Source organism: Cornus florida, unplaced genomic scaffold (genome assembly GCF_030987335.1).
Source record: "Cornus florida cultivar Cherokee Brave unplaced genomic scaffold, ASM3098733v1 CherokeeBrave_3.0.0_Hap2_Chr07, whole genome shotgun sequence".
Classification (NCBI taxonomy): domain Eukaryota; kingdom Viridiplantae; phylum Streptophyta; class Magnoliopsida; order Cornales; family Cornaceae; genus Cornus; species Cornus florida.
Window position 1 is genome coordinate 12777900 of NW_026775577.1, and position 15398 is coordinate 12793297.

General features: G+C 34.8%; 1 protein-coding gene across 1 annotated transcript; it reads left to right on the forward strand.

Annotated features, from left to right (window-relative positions):
• Nucleotides 1-325: 325 nt before the first annotated feature.
• LOC132316268 (uncharacterized) lies at nucleotides 326-15372 on the forward strand. Its single transcript, XM_059814775.1, has 22 exons — nucleotides 326-1552; nucleotides 1791-1811; nucleotides 2941-3144; nucleotides 4357-4461; nucleotides 4729-4791; nucleotides 4899-5063; nucleotides 6273-6347; nucleotides 6444-6535; nucleotides 8153-8261; nucleotides 8352-8418; nucleotides 8511-8638; nucleotides 9023-9121; nucleotides 9423-9554; nucleotides 9689-9781; nucleotides 10349-10447; nucleotides 10970-11055; nucleotides 11145-11211; nucleotides 11272-11383; nucleotides 11481-11617; nucleotides 13900-13991; nucleotides 14142-14208; nucleotides 15289-15372. The coding sequence occupies exons 1-22, from the start codon at nucleotides 326-328 to the stop codon at nucleotides 15370-15372; spliced, it is 3324 nt and encodes a 1107-aa protein (XP_059670758.1).
• Nucleotides 15373-15398: the final 26 nt, after the last annotated feature.

The window sequence follows — 15398 nt, forward strand, 5'->3', positions numbered from 1 at the left end:
TGAAAAACCTAATTCAATTTTAGTCCCATTTGAAACCCCACCTGGAAGAGTTAGATCCCACCCATAACTACCAAAATCCCATTTTTATATAAAATTACCTAAACTATCCCTACACACGTGTATATAATATAACTACTGAGGAGTCATTTGTCCCACGTGCCAACCTCTCTAACAGAAAATTGTCTTTATAAACCCGCCAAAACCACCCATTACTCTCCCACTCTACTCTCTCTCTCTCTCTCTCTCTCTCTCTCTCTCTAGGCTTCAAGAATCAAGATCTCTCAGAAAATTTTTGTTGCATGCAAACCCTAGTTCGTTCTCTCTCATGGATCGTGCAGAGAAAGAAGCTCTGCGAGCGCAAGCCAGAGAAATGCTAAACTCCCCTGACCTCACAGCCATGGAGACACTCGTCTCTCACCTCAACTCTCAGGACGATTCACAGAAATCAACGGCGACGAAGCTCTTCAAATTCTGCGCCGGAGAATACCCTAATAATCATATGCTAAAACTCTCTCACCTCTTCCGATCTTGCCCTCGATTCGACACCCGAATTCGCTCGGGTAAACTGTTCTATTCGCTTCTCCTTCATCCCTGGTACAGCTACCATCTAATCTCTCCAATGATCTTGACTGAAATCAAATTGGCCTTCATTGATTGTATTCATCAAGAAAAACCTGAACCCTTTTCCAAGATCACGTGTCGGATTGTCTCTGTACTCGCCAAATTTATATTTGACGACAATAAAGATTGGCCAGAGCTTTCGGATTATGCCATTGAGTACGTTGAATCAGATACAGAACATATTCAAGAATTGACCATCTTGGTATTCGCTAAAATGCCCGAGTCACTCGGTAAGAAGTCATTAGCTCATCTTAATAGGCTTCACTCAACGTTTTTGCGCCGATTGGAGTCCTTGAATTCGCGTACTCGATTGCATGCCATTTCTGCTTCAGCCAATTTGGTTCGAGTAGTGCCGCATACTTTGTACCGTCAGCTTGAGGACCTCTTGCCGGCAATGATGCAGGTGGTGTTTGAATTTTTTATCGAAGATCAGGAGATGCATGCTCAAAAGGCTCTCGGCGAATTGGTTGTGTTGGCAATGCCAGCAGTGGAGTTTTTTGTGCCGCGGTTGGATTATGTTTTCAAATCCATGATTCGGATTGCAAAGAACGGGGCATTCACAGAGCAGACAAGGTGTGTTGCAGTTAAAGTTCTTAGCGCCCTCAGTGATGCGTGGGAAATAGAGCTCATAGAGAAGTTACCACATGATATCATACGAAGTCTGTTCCCAGTACTGATGAGGATGCTTACAGTAGTCCAAGATGATCCGGCATGGCATGATGCGAACAATGAAGATGGCATGAATGCGGGGAAATCGGAATCTTATGATCTTGGAGTGTATGTCTTGGATCAACTTTCTGTTGCCTTGAATGAGGATATTATCATGGCCATTGCTTTAGAGCTGGTACCAGTATACTTGGCTGCTCCAGAATGGCAGAACCGTTTTGCTGGAATCACTGCCCTTGCTCGGACTGCACAAGTATTCTTAGAGGTATACAGAGCGTTGCATTATGTTTCTCTTTTACTATACATAATGTGTTATGTATATATGACCATTTTTGTAGCTTAATTCTTTGACATTAGAGTGATTTGTCCCTTTATAACATGTGATGATGTGATCACTGGTGTATATATGTAATAATGTGAAAAAAACAAACATATATATCAATGTGTATGTGTGGGTGGGGTTATTGTTGACAGTATTTGATTTTTTTCCCCTTTTCAAACAGGTATATAATCTTGTAGGTTGGGTGAGCCCAACTTGTACTATAATCTTTTAAGCTCAGGTTGTGTTCGGATGGGAATTTGGGTTGATACCAAGTTGTACTTCAGTTAGGTTCAGGTTAATTGCCCAATGTCCAACCTCTATAACAGAATTTCCAAGAATAAAAAATAAAAATATTTGCGAAAAATATTAAATAAACATGTCACATGACTAGTAAGGGAAAAAAAGAATTTCATCATGTGAAGTTAAATTAGAAACTGGGTTCAGCTTGGGTTACTCAATTTGAGTTGGGTTCAGGTTGTCAGATGACTCAGCCCAAGCTCAATCTAAATTAAATTCAGGTAGGGATTTTTCTAACCAAACCCAGCCCGAGTTCTGTCCAAAATAAAGAAATATTGGGTTGTCATATTGGGTTAGGGTACCCCAATTTTATGTTAAGAGTTAACTAGGATTTAGTTACTACTTTTGTAAGCATTCTAAACATGTATACAGTTTTAGAGTTTCTGCATTTATTTTTTACAATTAAATCATTCAATTTTTAGATTAGATTTTTGCTGTTTGTTCTGGTCATGGAATTTATATTAAGATCTCTTATGCCAGCGGCTGCTTATTAAATATTAGGACCTTTTAGCGGTAAACTATAAATAGAGCTTATTTGGCAGACTTAAATTTGGATAATATGACATGAAGCCATTAAAAAATAATTTTTTGCTCTTCATTGTACTACTAACTAGGAATATAAACAGTGTGACTCCCGTAATTGGAGGTTTTTCCAAATGACATTGTTGTTACATATTGCAAAAGTAACCTAATTATTTATTCATTGAATTCCAAAGTTCCCAAAGTTTTGTTGACTAAAAGAATTTTTGCAGATAGAATGATCACGTCTATGGGTTGAGGTTTATTGTGGTGGAAAAAAAAAATTGATAATATATTGGTCAATTTTACTTTCAAGTGATTTCAGATGGGTAGAAGCCACCAGAGAGATTTAAGTGCATGTTATGTGTGAGTAAATTCAATGTACAAGCTACATGTGAGTGAATTCCAAGAACAATTTATCTGTGATTAGATATTCAAATGATGGAATTATATGTATTTGAGCACTATTTTTAGTTTGACTTTAACAATGGAATGATGGAATTATATTGCTGCAGTTAATTACTGAAAATCTCAATCAAGTTGTAACAATGGCTTTGAACTTATTCCAAGATCCTCATCCTCGCGTTCGTTGGGCAGCTGTTAATGCAATTACATTGTTAACTAAAGCGTTCGGTCCAGATTTGCAAGTTCAATATCATCAAGTGATTTTTCCTGCACTAGCTGCAGCAACTGGGGACTCTCAGAATCCCCGTGTACAGGTATATGAATTTCTGAACCTGTAGATTCAATGAAATGCTAACAATTCATTGGTTTCTTTTTACATATTATGAATTTTATGAATCACTTTTGTATGGTTATTTTTGGTATACTTTTTATTACAGCTGTGAAATGCATTTGCAATGCAATAGGAAAAACCAAGTTACAGCCTCCTGATATATTGCTCTCAAGCTCCGTGTGACCCCATAGACCCCTTATTTAATTAGGCCAGCCAGTAGCCTAAATTATATACTTCATTTTGGCCATTCAAGAGCCTCCTGGCATGAACCTAGTTGAAAATACAACCTTAATATCTTGGTAGAATGACTCTCTACTCTCTCTCTCTCTCTCTCTCACACACACACTCACAAAACATGTTGATATCTTTAAGGTCCATTAAAAGCATAAACTTGTCATCTTATGCATATTTTCCCTTCAACATGTAGAGCTTTGAGTTTCTATGATTTCCATTTTAATAATTTATTAAGTTCCATTCCTTATTTTCTGATTTCCATGTCTTTGCAGAATCTGTATTGGGTTATGAAAATATAAATGGGAGTTTTCTGTTGGTAATTTTCCAATTTTGAAGGTTGATATTGGGAATAAACATTTAGAATGCTTTTGGCGGTTTTAAGTTGTTAACCACTATTTAATCTAAAAGCTTAAGTGTTAGAGAGAGTGGAAATTTAATATTTAAATCCTCAACGCAACTCATATAAATTGATCCAGGAATTTAGGCAATCTCAATGAAGTGGACTTTATGGTTCTTGACCTCAGAACTGACGTTTTCTTATTCTCAGTCTCTTAAATTTGTTGTACCTTTGCCCGTGGTGTGGGGAGGGATAGGGTATATACTAAGTGAGATGTTCCGTTTTGTTTTTGATTTTTCCTGTCACGTTTAAACAATGATTCTCTAACCTTCTCATTGTATGGTTATTTATTAGCTAGTATACTAATTGTGAGCTTGGAACTCATGTTCTTCCTTTTTCCTTTTTCTCATCACACAAGTCCCTGATTGCTCAGCCGTTTATCATTCAAATTTAAATCTTCTGTACCTAGGATCCCTATTTTGTAAAAGACCTTTCCCATAAAATATTTATCGCTTACAAAGTTACAAGCAATGGGCTGGTGCATTCAATTTTTATTTCATTAACCATTTTATTGTTTATTTTCTGCACTTTCTTGATGTTTTTGTGATAAACTAATTCCTACAGGCACATGCTGCAGTCACAATGTTGTTATTCTGCAAGAAATGTACTCCAAATATCTTAACACCTTACTTGGCCGAAATAGCGAGCATACTGCCTGTCCTCCTGCAGGTATTATAACTAAATCAGTGGGTGCATGCACAAGTAGCTAATATATGCACACACACACACATGTATATTAAAGATATAAATTCAGACACAAACATAAAACCATGTCTTCACACACATGTCCATACCATGTCTCTAAATAAACTCCACTAATATATTAAAACAAAATCATCCCACTGGGTCTATTTTTAGTTCAGATATTTTTGGCTTGTCCATGCGTATCTATCTGCATATCTAAATCTTGGCCCTTTTTACCCGTGCACATTTTAGAACGGGAATCAAGTGTTGCAAGAAGAAGCTTGGGCCACTCTAGTATCAGCTGCAAGTTCACAGGTGTTCTTTCATGATTGTTTTTAGTTACAGTTACACATTTGATGGATTTCATTTTTATTTGTTCAAGTTTAAAATTGATTTCTCTGACAATATGTGTATGTCTTTAGGACCAATTTCAAATAGACTATGACAAGATAATTCCTTTCCTGAAAGCTATCTTGCTGAATGCTACTGACACATCAAAGAGGACTCTTCGTGCCAAATCTATGGAGTGCATTAGCTCAATTGCGATGGTAGTTGGAAAGGACAAATTTCAGGAGGATGCTAGGGAGGTGATAGTTTGTAGTGATTCTTTTTGTGTGCTTTAATGAGAATTATTTGGAAATGTTTCAGTGAAGCATTGTATGAGATTCTGCTTGATTTAAGTTTTCCATTTCTGCTCAACTCCAGTTGTTAAATATATAAACTTATTTGATAATTAGGCTACTTTCCACCATTATCTCCTCCAAATGCTAATACATCTAATGTGATCCAAATGGATATTAGATTTTATATTTGTCTTGAAATAAGTAGTATCCATGCCACTAGGTAGTGGAACATAACAGAGTTATTGGCATGCTCTTTTTGTGCTTGCCGAACTTACCCTATTTTTCTCACTCTTGCAACTCCATCAAATGACAGCTTCACTATCCAATTCAAATAAACTTCAGAACTAAAAATGCCTGCACATTATTTTTTCTGCTCTCCCTTTTTTTTTTTTTTTATCATCATCTTGTCAGAAAAATATACCAGCCCCTCTTAGATTTCTTATACCTTTACTTTTCTGTTTCTTTAATCTATTCACAAGTAACACCAATCTATTTTCATACCTTTAATTTGGCAAGTGATGACACTGAGTGTTGAGTATGTGGCTTGTTCTTTCTTTGATGTTTTACTCAAAAAAATTAACAATTTAGTATTGCAAGCTGTACGCTTAGAGGCCTAAACTGAAAAACAAATTTGGTTATTTATTTAGATCATACATTTAAATTGTGGTGAACAGCTGAAAGGAAGTAGAGTGAAACTTTACAATCGTCCAATGACTTAAAATCTCTTATTAGACCGTTAGAGTGGACTGTAGAATAAATACATACTTCAAAATGTTAAATTAATAAAACATCATTGACTTCGATAAATTAAACTGCTTTAAGCGGGAATCACATTCAGTGTTTTTCTTTTTGTGATGTAACTCCCTCTTATTTTGTTATTCGACATGCCAATGTGGAATTTAAGATTAGTCAAGGTGTTTGGCTTCCATCTCATGGTAGCACACACTATGAAGTACATTTTTTAATGTATTGGAACCTATAAGGTGGGATTGATGTGTTTTATTAGATTATTTCCTTAGGCAAGGCTGCAATTTCCTTTCTGGCTATGATTACGAATAATTGTTTTTAGTATGATATAATTAATGATTTCTTCTTTTACTTGGATCAATTGTATGTTATATATTTTAAGACCATTAGTCTAACACTATGTATTAATTTGTATTTTCATGCTAGGTTATAGAAATTCTTATATCATTACAAGGATCTCTGATTCAGAGAGATCACTATATGCAAATCAACATTTTAAAAGTACGTATTATTTAAATTGTTATCAATAAATTATGTGCCTAGTGCTCTATCTCCCAGTTACCTTCTTCAATGTGATAATTTTTTGATTGTTTTCAGACCTTGTTCAGACTTTGCAAATGCCTGGGATCAGAAATTTTCCCTTATTCTGGAGTTCTAATGCCTGCATTGCTTCAGATATTTAATCAAAGGTTTGCCTCCGGACAAAGAAGTCAATCATTCCTATTTAGTTCATAATATTGAATATTTGTGCAAACAACTTTGAACTGGCTGTGGACCTAATTTTTTGTGGCTACTCAAGTCCTGCTTTAATGATTCAAACTTGTGATGATGAATTGAAAGCATATGGTTGTTTGTTTGCATTTCAAGTGTATATTTCTATTTCCCTGTGATGGGTTTTTAATTAACGTGGCTACTCAATTTTTTGTTTGTTTTATATGCTTATAAGCATGTGAATTTTGGCTGTCCATAAAATTAAAGTTAAGAGACAGCATATTCCTTAATATCATGACACGGATACGATGAGCATACAAAAATACATTTATATATGTTAATATGTATGTATATATATGCAGAAGAATTGAAATATTAGGATCAAGTTTCCATGTTATCAATAAATCAATATATAACCAAAAATCTTAAAGGTTTGAAAATTTCAAAAATATCAAAGGTTTAAAATTTTCATACCATACCTTGGATTATACCCCAACTCCTCCCTTTGCCCCCGCCACCCCACCACCACCACCACCCAAGGAAAAAAAAAAAAAAAAAAAACAAATAAAAAATTATTTTTTTCCTACACTTTTAAATTTCTCCATTTTGTAATGTTTCTTTCTTCCTTGTTCTATTACTAATGTTTATGTTTCTTATAAAAATAATTATGGAGAAGTTGAGATAATTAAAGACTGTAAGGCTGCTATATATATGTTTAAAAAAAAAAAAAAAAAAAGGAGAGCATCAAACGAATCATCTGGCCACAATATTCTTAATGAACTAATTTGAAATTTGTGTTAAGCTATAAGCATATATGTATGAAAAAACTTGTCCTAGATGGAGCAAGTTTATGGACAGCCAAAATCCACATGCTTATAAAACAAGGCTAGGTAATTTATGAAGGAGAGATAAATTGTTTTAGATTATCTTGGCCCCAGTAGATTGTAAGGGTGCAGTTGGAATTGCCGTACCAAAGGTAACTTCTAGATGGCAGTCCTTGTATCCTCATCATCTTTAGGGTAACTTCTAGAATCCCACGATGCAGTTGTCATTTCTTTCTTTGCATAAAAGCAAGTTCTCTTCAAACTCTTCCGGAGGGTTTTCTTATTCAATGATATTTCTCTCTCTATTTCCAGCTTTCTTTCTCTCCATCTCTATCTTCATAGCTTTTCCAAGTGCAGCCTAATGGTGTATGGATTGTGATTCTGAGAAAATGAAACTGGTTATCATACCGCATAAGTTATTTAATGGTAGGAGACAGGTAAAGAGGGAAAGGATAGAAGTATAGAGAAGAGATGGAAATCTCATTCTTGCCGGTTGAAGCCAGCAAGATTTGTGTTGCAACCCTATTAGTGAGGATAAGGCACCAGTGTTTGTAATGTAGTATTCCTCTCTCTCTCTCTCTCTCTCTCAATGAGCACAGACACGCCTAAAATAATTGCTTCCAAGTAATTTAATGATTACCAACAACTTGAAGTACTTTTGAGAAAAACAGAGTAAGTTTGACCAAGATAATCTTCTTTCCGTATGCTCTTTATATCATGTTTTGGCTCTTTTGCTGAAGACATGCATTCTTTTATTTCTGGGCGCCTTAGTGAGGGTATTGAAGCAATTAATATCCTAGAGGAGAAAGCTTTATCTTGTGCGGTGCTGACCTACTGTGCTGCTCAGTTGAAGGAAAAATTCTTTCCATGGATTGATCAGGTTGGTTGTGATGCATTATGTATGATTTTCACTGAGGCTTTTCCGTTTCAACAAAAAATATTCTAATGGGGAGAATTCAATGTGATGCAGGTCATTGATGCTATGATTCCACTTGTCAATTTTCATCATACCAAAACTAGATTGGCTGCTGTTTCTGGTATTCGCTTAAGTTGCAGGTCCTTTTTCTTTGTTGGGCCCTTTGACCTTAGCAAGTGTGCTAAATTTGAATGATTCATGTTTTGCTTTTAGCAATGCCTGCACTGCTGCATTCAGCTAAACTTGCTGTTGAGAAGAAACAAGCTCAAGGACACAAAAATTCCTATATTCAGAAATTGGTTCTTCAAGTAGTACCAGCTTTGGTGGAAGCTTTGAGCAAGGTCATACTACTCTGCTTAAATAGCCAATTTAAAATTCTGGTCTGTTCTAAAACCAAAAAAATCAATTGAGATCTCTATGGAGTCTATGCTAATTAACTTTATATTTCAAGTTCCTTATAAAAGAAGATTATTGTCCTTGCAGTAAGTAATTTATTATAAAGATTGAATTGCAACTGTCATGTAGGAGCCGGAGAAAAAAACCTGGTCAGAAGTGCTAAACTCATTAACTGGATGCATTGAGGTTTGTTACATTCTTTACTGAAGCTTCATTATGTGTCAGAGATGTATAATAGCTTCATTAAGACAATTCCATATATTAAGTTTGGAATGGTATCGAGTGATTAATCAGTATGACTTTGTATATTCATAACACATTTCTAAAAGGGGTCCCCAGAAACATATAATTTATGGTGCTATCTCATGGAAAGGCTAAAGTTAGTTGGCTACTATATGGAGGCCTCAATTGAGGAGACTCAGACTGAGGTTGAGATTTCAAGTCAATATACTAAAACAGACCTGAACAAGTATGTGGGGAAATTCTACCTAGACCGTGAGTCTACTTTCATAAAGTTGTCTTGCCTTCAGAATTAATATACATAGCCATTCAACATCCCTTTACTTAATTTGAATTGATTTAACAATATTGTATAAGAAAGAATGTTGTGGTATGTGAAATATAACTTACAATATAAAAAACTGTTCCAAAATATTATACTCTGTTGCCAACCTGTCATTTGAAGAATATTGTGTACTTCTCTTAAGCATTGCATTTTCATTTTTACAGGCCTCTGGATCTCTTTTTACTAAATCTCAAGTCAAGTTGATTGTAAACGAGATAAAACGAGTGCTGACAGCAAGAACAGTGGACAACTTAGATTGGGTGAAGGATGAGGAAAAAGAAGAAATCTTCAGTCAAGTCAGTATATAAGACAGCTAACCTTCAAATGTTTTATATTATTTGATGGAGTTCTATAATTGTTAGTATAGTTTAATATTTGAGTATCACATGTTTCTGTGTGTCTCAACCCTCATATTTCTTTCTTCATACAGTCTGGTGATTGCTTGTGCATGTTGATCAAGAAAGTTAAGGATAAGTTCTCACCTTTCTTTGATGAACTTTTGTCATATATATCAGAGATGTTGGTAAGTTGTTTCATCAACAATTTCACCTATCCTATTTCATCTGCATCCTACATGCGTTGCTTGTTCCTTGTCATGTCGTTTGATGGCTGTAATACTTGAAAAGAAGGCTGAAGTTTTCTGACTTTCATATTATCTTATATGGTGTTTGAACAAGTTTTGTTGCTTTGTTTCTTAGGAATTTTTTGCAATTGCTTTTCTTTCTAATACCTTTCATGATGTGTAGTGATTGAGAGATTTTCTTGATGCATTTGTTTGTATATTATTGATTGTTATCTTTTGATTTTTTTCATACTTTGGCAGTCGATGAACTTGATGATAGAAAATTATTGAATAAATAATGGTATTGGCTACCATGGTCTTGAATCTTTTCAACACACCTAACTCTCAGCCTCATGAATTGATACATACGTTTAATTCTTCTCTACATGGCCCTATAGATGCAGTCAAATCTAGATAGAAAAAGTGGATTCCTCAAGTGTATTGTGTGATCTATACCTATAAAACTGAGCGACAACTATACTAAAAAATTGATGGGGTGATAACTCTGTTTGTCTCCTTCCCTGTTAGTTTGAAGCTTTAAATGTTGATGGCATTATTATCCAGGCATACAATATCAGCAATATAAAATTTGGAAGTTACAATCCCATTATGATTATCCTGAAGAGAGTAATGCTTTCCGTCCCTTTCTATTCTTAAATAGTGTTCCTCTCAAATTAATAGGATTTCTAACATACTTCGAATTTTTATATTTTAGGCAAGCGCTTCTTGTTGCTGCTTTTCCTTTTCGCTTATGAGTCACAATCTGTATAATATTGTTCTGTAATTTACTAGTGGGGCATATAAGGCGTGTTACGACGCATTTTTTCCATACTAAGAAATGCAAAATTTATGGGTAGCTTATTCAATAATTTGAATTACATTTGAGGCGAAGGTTGATTCATGCCAACCTATTTGATGTTTGCTTCAAAGTTCCCTGGCTCTGCTTCCCATCCATCCATCTATGGCCTCTGCAGTCAAATAGGGACAATATCAAAATAACTGATACTTTAAATCTTCTATTGAAAGGAATGATATCTCATTTAGTAACACTATCATTGGCAATCAACCTTTGGCTGTATGAAAGCTGTGTACTCCTAGATCTTGCATTACTTACTTCGCTTCATTGTGCTTTATATTGTTTGCATGCAGGGTAATGATAAGTCAGCAAAACAGAAACAAACTGCATTTTGTATCTTCAACGATGTTGTACAACAAAGCGAAGAAGCTGCTCTGAAGTAAGCATATGCTACTCACATCGCCTAGTTTAATAACATGATATTAGTTTGTACTTTCTATCTGATCTTCTTATATGTTCTCTGAACAGATATGGTGATTTTTATCTCCCTTTCTTGTTGCAAGCTTGCAAGGATGAGAACCCCAATGTTCAACAGGTTTTAAATCTGACCATGCCTGGCAGTTTTCTATGTCCTATGATGCTCTTGTGCATTTAGAAATATCTTCTGTCTCTCCCCCCATCCCCCTCTCATATGCTTCAGGAAGCTGCACGTGGGATTGGTGTTTGCGCAGAGTTTGGTGGAGCTAAATTCAATCCTTCTGCTGAAGGTAGCCTATTTCTCAAACTTTCACATATTGAAGTAATTATTACTTGTATGAAAGGTATAATAACTAGAGTCTGATCTTTCTATTACCTTTCATGTAGAGGCTATTTCGAGTCTAAATGCGATGATAGGAGATCCTGATGCATTAAATTCAAATAATGCAAGAGCATATGACATGGCTGTTTCAGCACTTGGAAAAATATGTGAGTTCCATCATGACAGAATCAATGCAGCTCAGGTAATCCTTGGTTCTTTGTCTATTGACCAAGCATGTACACATTTTTCACTATCTTCAGATTCTAGCTTATTGCTCCAGTGTAGTTCTTTGAGTATAGTATATATGTACATGATGATTTATAATATTCTATAAATCCTTTCGTTGATGATTCCAAAATTATCCTTTTGCTGCGATACATGTGCTCGTGTGTGCTATTGGTAAATATGGATATATAATCAGTGGAAAGAAGGACCGGTTCTCCTCAAATCTCAAGTTAGATGTATAATGTACTAGAGTGGAATTTACCTCTGAAAGTTCAGATCATACGCAATGCCCGTGATCTAGACCTTGGGGTGGGGGGGGGGGGGGGGGGGGGGGGGGGGGGGGGGTGTGTTAGATTGGATTACAAAATTTTAACAGATCTTTTGAATTTTAACTAATTTAACAGAAATTTAAATTAGAGCAAGAATTTAAATCTACTCAATTCAACATGCATGCAATAAACAATTAAAGCAATAAAAACAATGGACACCTATTTTTTTGGTGGAAAATGCAAACTGGAAAAACCATGGAACCTAGTCAGGAAAACCGAATCCACTATGAGAAATAAGGATTACCACCTAGGTTACAGTTTCCAAGAACCCTATAAACTTCTAGTTACCTCATTGACATAGGGCACTGTACTGGTAAACTAGGTCATAACTATTAGTAGTAACTAGCCAAGAATAATTAGACACAGTGCCCCTCTGTGGTGTACAAGAATCTAGATAAATTCTTTCTTTTGAAGTTTCCAGTGGCTGGGCTTCATAACATGGATAGTCTTCCCCCCTGCCTAACCTGGAAGTTTCCAAAGAAATTAGGAATGTTCAAAATGGGAGTGAAATATATTTTAATAATAAATGGCAAAGAAAAATGGTCATTTCAGTGGACAACTTCAGGCCATTGTAAACCATTAACTCAAACCTTATTTAGGAACTTGGATTGCAGAATCTTCTGCCAGAAAAGATAGATGACAAGACAACTTAAAATTTAACCATTCTCTCATAGACACAATTATTTGTTGGAAGATGTTCTTATATTGATAGTAATAGATGCTCTTCTAAGTACCTATAATTTTCTATTTGACTAAATACAGTTCTTAGTGAGCGAGTCTAATCTTATATTGTTCCTAGGGTCTAGAATCTAGATGAAGAAGGCTCACACCACTCTAGTGTTGGTAATATTAAAATTCTTTGATTTTCAATCAGATGTGAGACAACATTTTACCCTACACATGCAAGATAGATGCAGCGGGATGGATCCCATTCGATAAATGTCAAATCTATGTGAACTATATTATAAACATTTCATAATCATAAAATTATTCTTTAGATCATATAGTATACAGTATGATATTTTCAGGAGTTTCTTTTGAAAGAATCCGGGTATCTTTTCATGTGAAGGTATGCATAAAATCATATATATTAGAATACTAGAAATCAGGATTCATTTATCCAAATTTTTTGTCAGCCTCACAAATCGGAATTATCTGGCTGTCATCATCGTCAAATCAGAATATATGAAGAAACTTTCCACGATCTATGTGTTGGCTTCTAGGCTTATAAAATGCTTCTTCACTGTGCTTGGGATTGTCAATACAGAGCCAGAACCTTGGAGTAAGACACTATTTCAGTGTAAGTACTTTAAATGTTGATAAAATATATTTAAAATTTTAGGCTGAAAATTGAACTTTCCGCACTCATAACCCTAATATCTAGGTTTTTTCATTAATATCTTACAGAGGCATATCTTTCCCATTCTATAGGGCATGATATGGATTCTCTGCATTTTTTTTTCTACAGTAAGTCTTAAAAATGTCAAATTTTAAACGTATATATATTCAAAGTAAAGTTGATAGAGTACTATATAAAGGTTCTCTTGCCCCTGCCAATATGCTGCAATGAAATGCATTAAAAAATGGTCGCTCAGCTAGGTTTTAATAGTAAAACACAAACTTTTGGCCATTTTCTCATGTTGACACTAGTTAATGTTGTCCCTTGATGAGGCAAGAATTTAATTTTCCTTGAAAGGGTCATTCCAAAACTATGTTGTGCCAATGTTTATACATCATTATTTCGCAATTCATGCTTAACTTACTGTGTTCCATTTTCTCCACCATTACTGGAGTGTCTTTCCTTCAGATATGATCTCTTATTTCAATACATCATTTGGTACTGTCATGTTAGTTTCAATACTTGCTAATAATCATCATTCATCCTTTTAATGCCCCTGCCGATGGAATCAACTTTCATGTTGTTTGGCAGGTTTTTTCTGTCTGGTTAAGCTACTTGCCGCTTAGAAATGACTCTGTGGAGGCCAAACTTGTCCATGAACAGCTTTGCTCAATGCTTGAAAAGTAAAACGTCTTCTTACAATATGAAATTTCATCACAAGAATCTGAAATATTTATTATCAATTCCCATTTCATCATATGCATACTTTTGCTATAATTTGCAATAGTCTCACATTAGTTCGAAATCAATCTGCATGTTCTTGACATTTCCAGGTTAGACAATGAACTTTTGGGCCCAGACAATATAAATCTTCCCAAAATTCTGGACGTTATTTCGGAGGTAATTTTTTTTACATATTTTATGTGACTATGAAAGAGGAACCACTGCATATTCCTGAAAACAGAAACACAAAGCAGACTATAGACTTGGAAAAAAGCATGCTTTACAATTCATAAATCATATCTCCCTAGCGACATTAGGAAGGAACTGTATTGTTAAGTTGGTTTCTTGATATTTAGGAAAAAAATGATAACAATTTATAGAGAAATTACTTATATATATATATATATATACCTAGTGTGGAAGGCAGTGCTCATAAGGTGTTAAAACCCAGTCGCGGCTGCCAAAGTGGACACGGTTTCTATGTTTCAGATGCAAAGTGAAATGGCGGTTAGTAATGGTGTCGGCTATTGAGATCATGAATGTTTTTCCCCAGCTCAACGATCTTGGTAAAAACAAATGATATACAACTTTTAACTCTAAAATCCAATAAAATTTATTATCAATGATTTTAATGAATCTCGTTAATATCTAAACATGTTTTGATAATGAGTAGTGGTCCAAATGGCCAAAAGCATTTAAACACAGCTTAAAAACATACAGCAACAAGTAAAAGTATGGCATTTGTAATTGATCATCTCTATAATCTATGGCATTTGTAATTGGTCATCTCTATAATCTAAAAAAAAAGTTTAAGAAACTAAACAACAGATCATCTTTGTAATCCAAAATACATAAAATTAAAAAATTTATCATCTCTGTAATCTACAGCATAATATATATATATATGACATACACCTTTGTGTAAATCTAAATTACTTATTGCTTCGAACATTATTAAAAAATGATTAAAAATTGGTAGGTGGGAGACATTGGATCTTGGTAAAAAACCAAAAGGACATTAAAAATTAAAACTTAGCTGTTATTTGAAACTTGAGAACGTTCTGATCATCTAAGGCCAACCTTGTGTTTTTTGAGGTTTGAAATGAAGATAAGTGGAGGAAGTGTTTGAAGGTTGAGAAAAATATGCACATTATATTTGACATTAACACATTTTTATATATGTCTTATCATAGGTCCAATTGTTCGCTTGCCATTCCCTTTTTTTGTTTAAAATGTTAACAAGGTCTTCTGTTGTAGGTTTTGAATGACAGTGACAAATTATTAACAGTGGAAACTGCCAAGCGAATGGTTGCTCTGTTTGAGAGATACAAGCAGCTATAAACACCCTCTGTTGGCATTTTCTTCTC

Excerpts from the sequence above, each read along its gene's own strand:
- LOC132316268 (XM_059814775.1), top strand. The coding sequence starts at position 326 with ATGGATCGTGCAGAGAAAGAAGCTCTGCGAGCGCAAGCCAGAGAAATG. Across the intron at positions 1,553-1,790 it reads CTGCACAAGTATTCTTAGAG|GTATATAATCTTGTAGGTTG; the intron begins GTATACAGAGCG and ends CTTTTCAAACAG. Across the intron at positions 5,064-6,272 it reads TTCAGGAGGATGCTAGGGAG|GTTATAGAAATTCTTATATC; the intron begins GTGATAGTTTGT and ends TTTTCATGCTAG.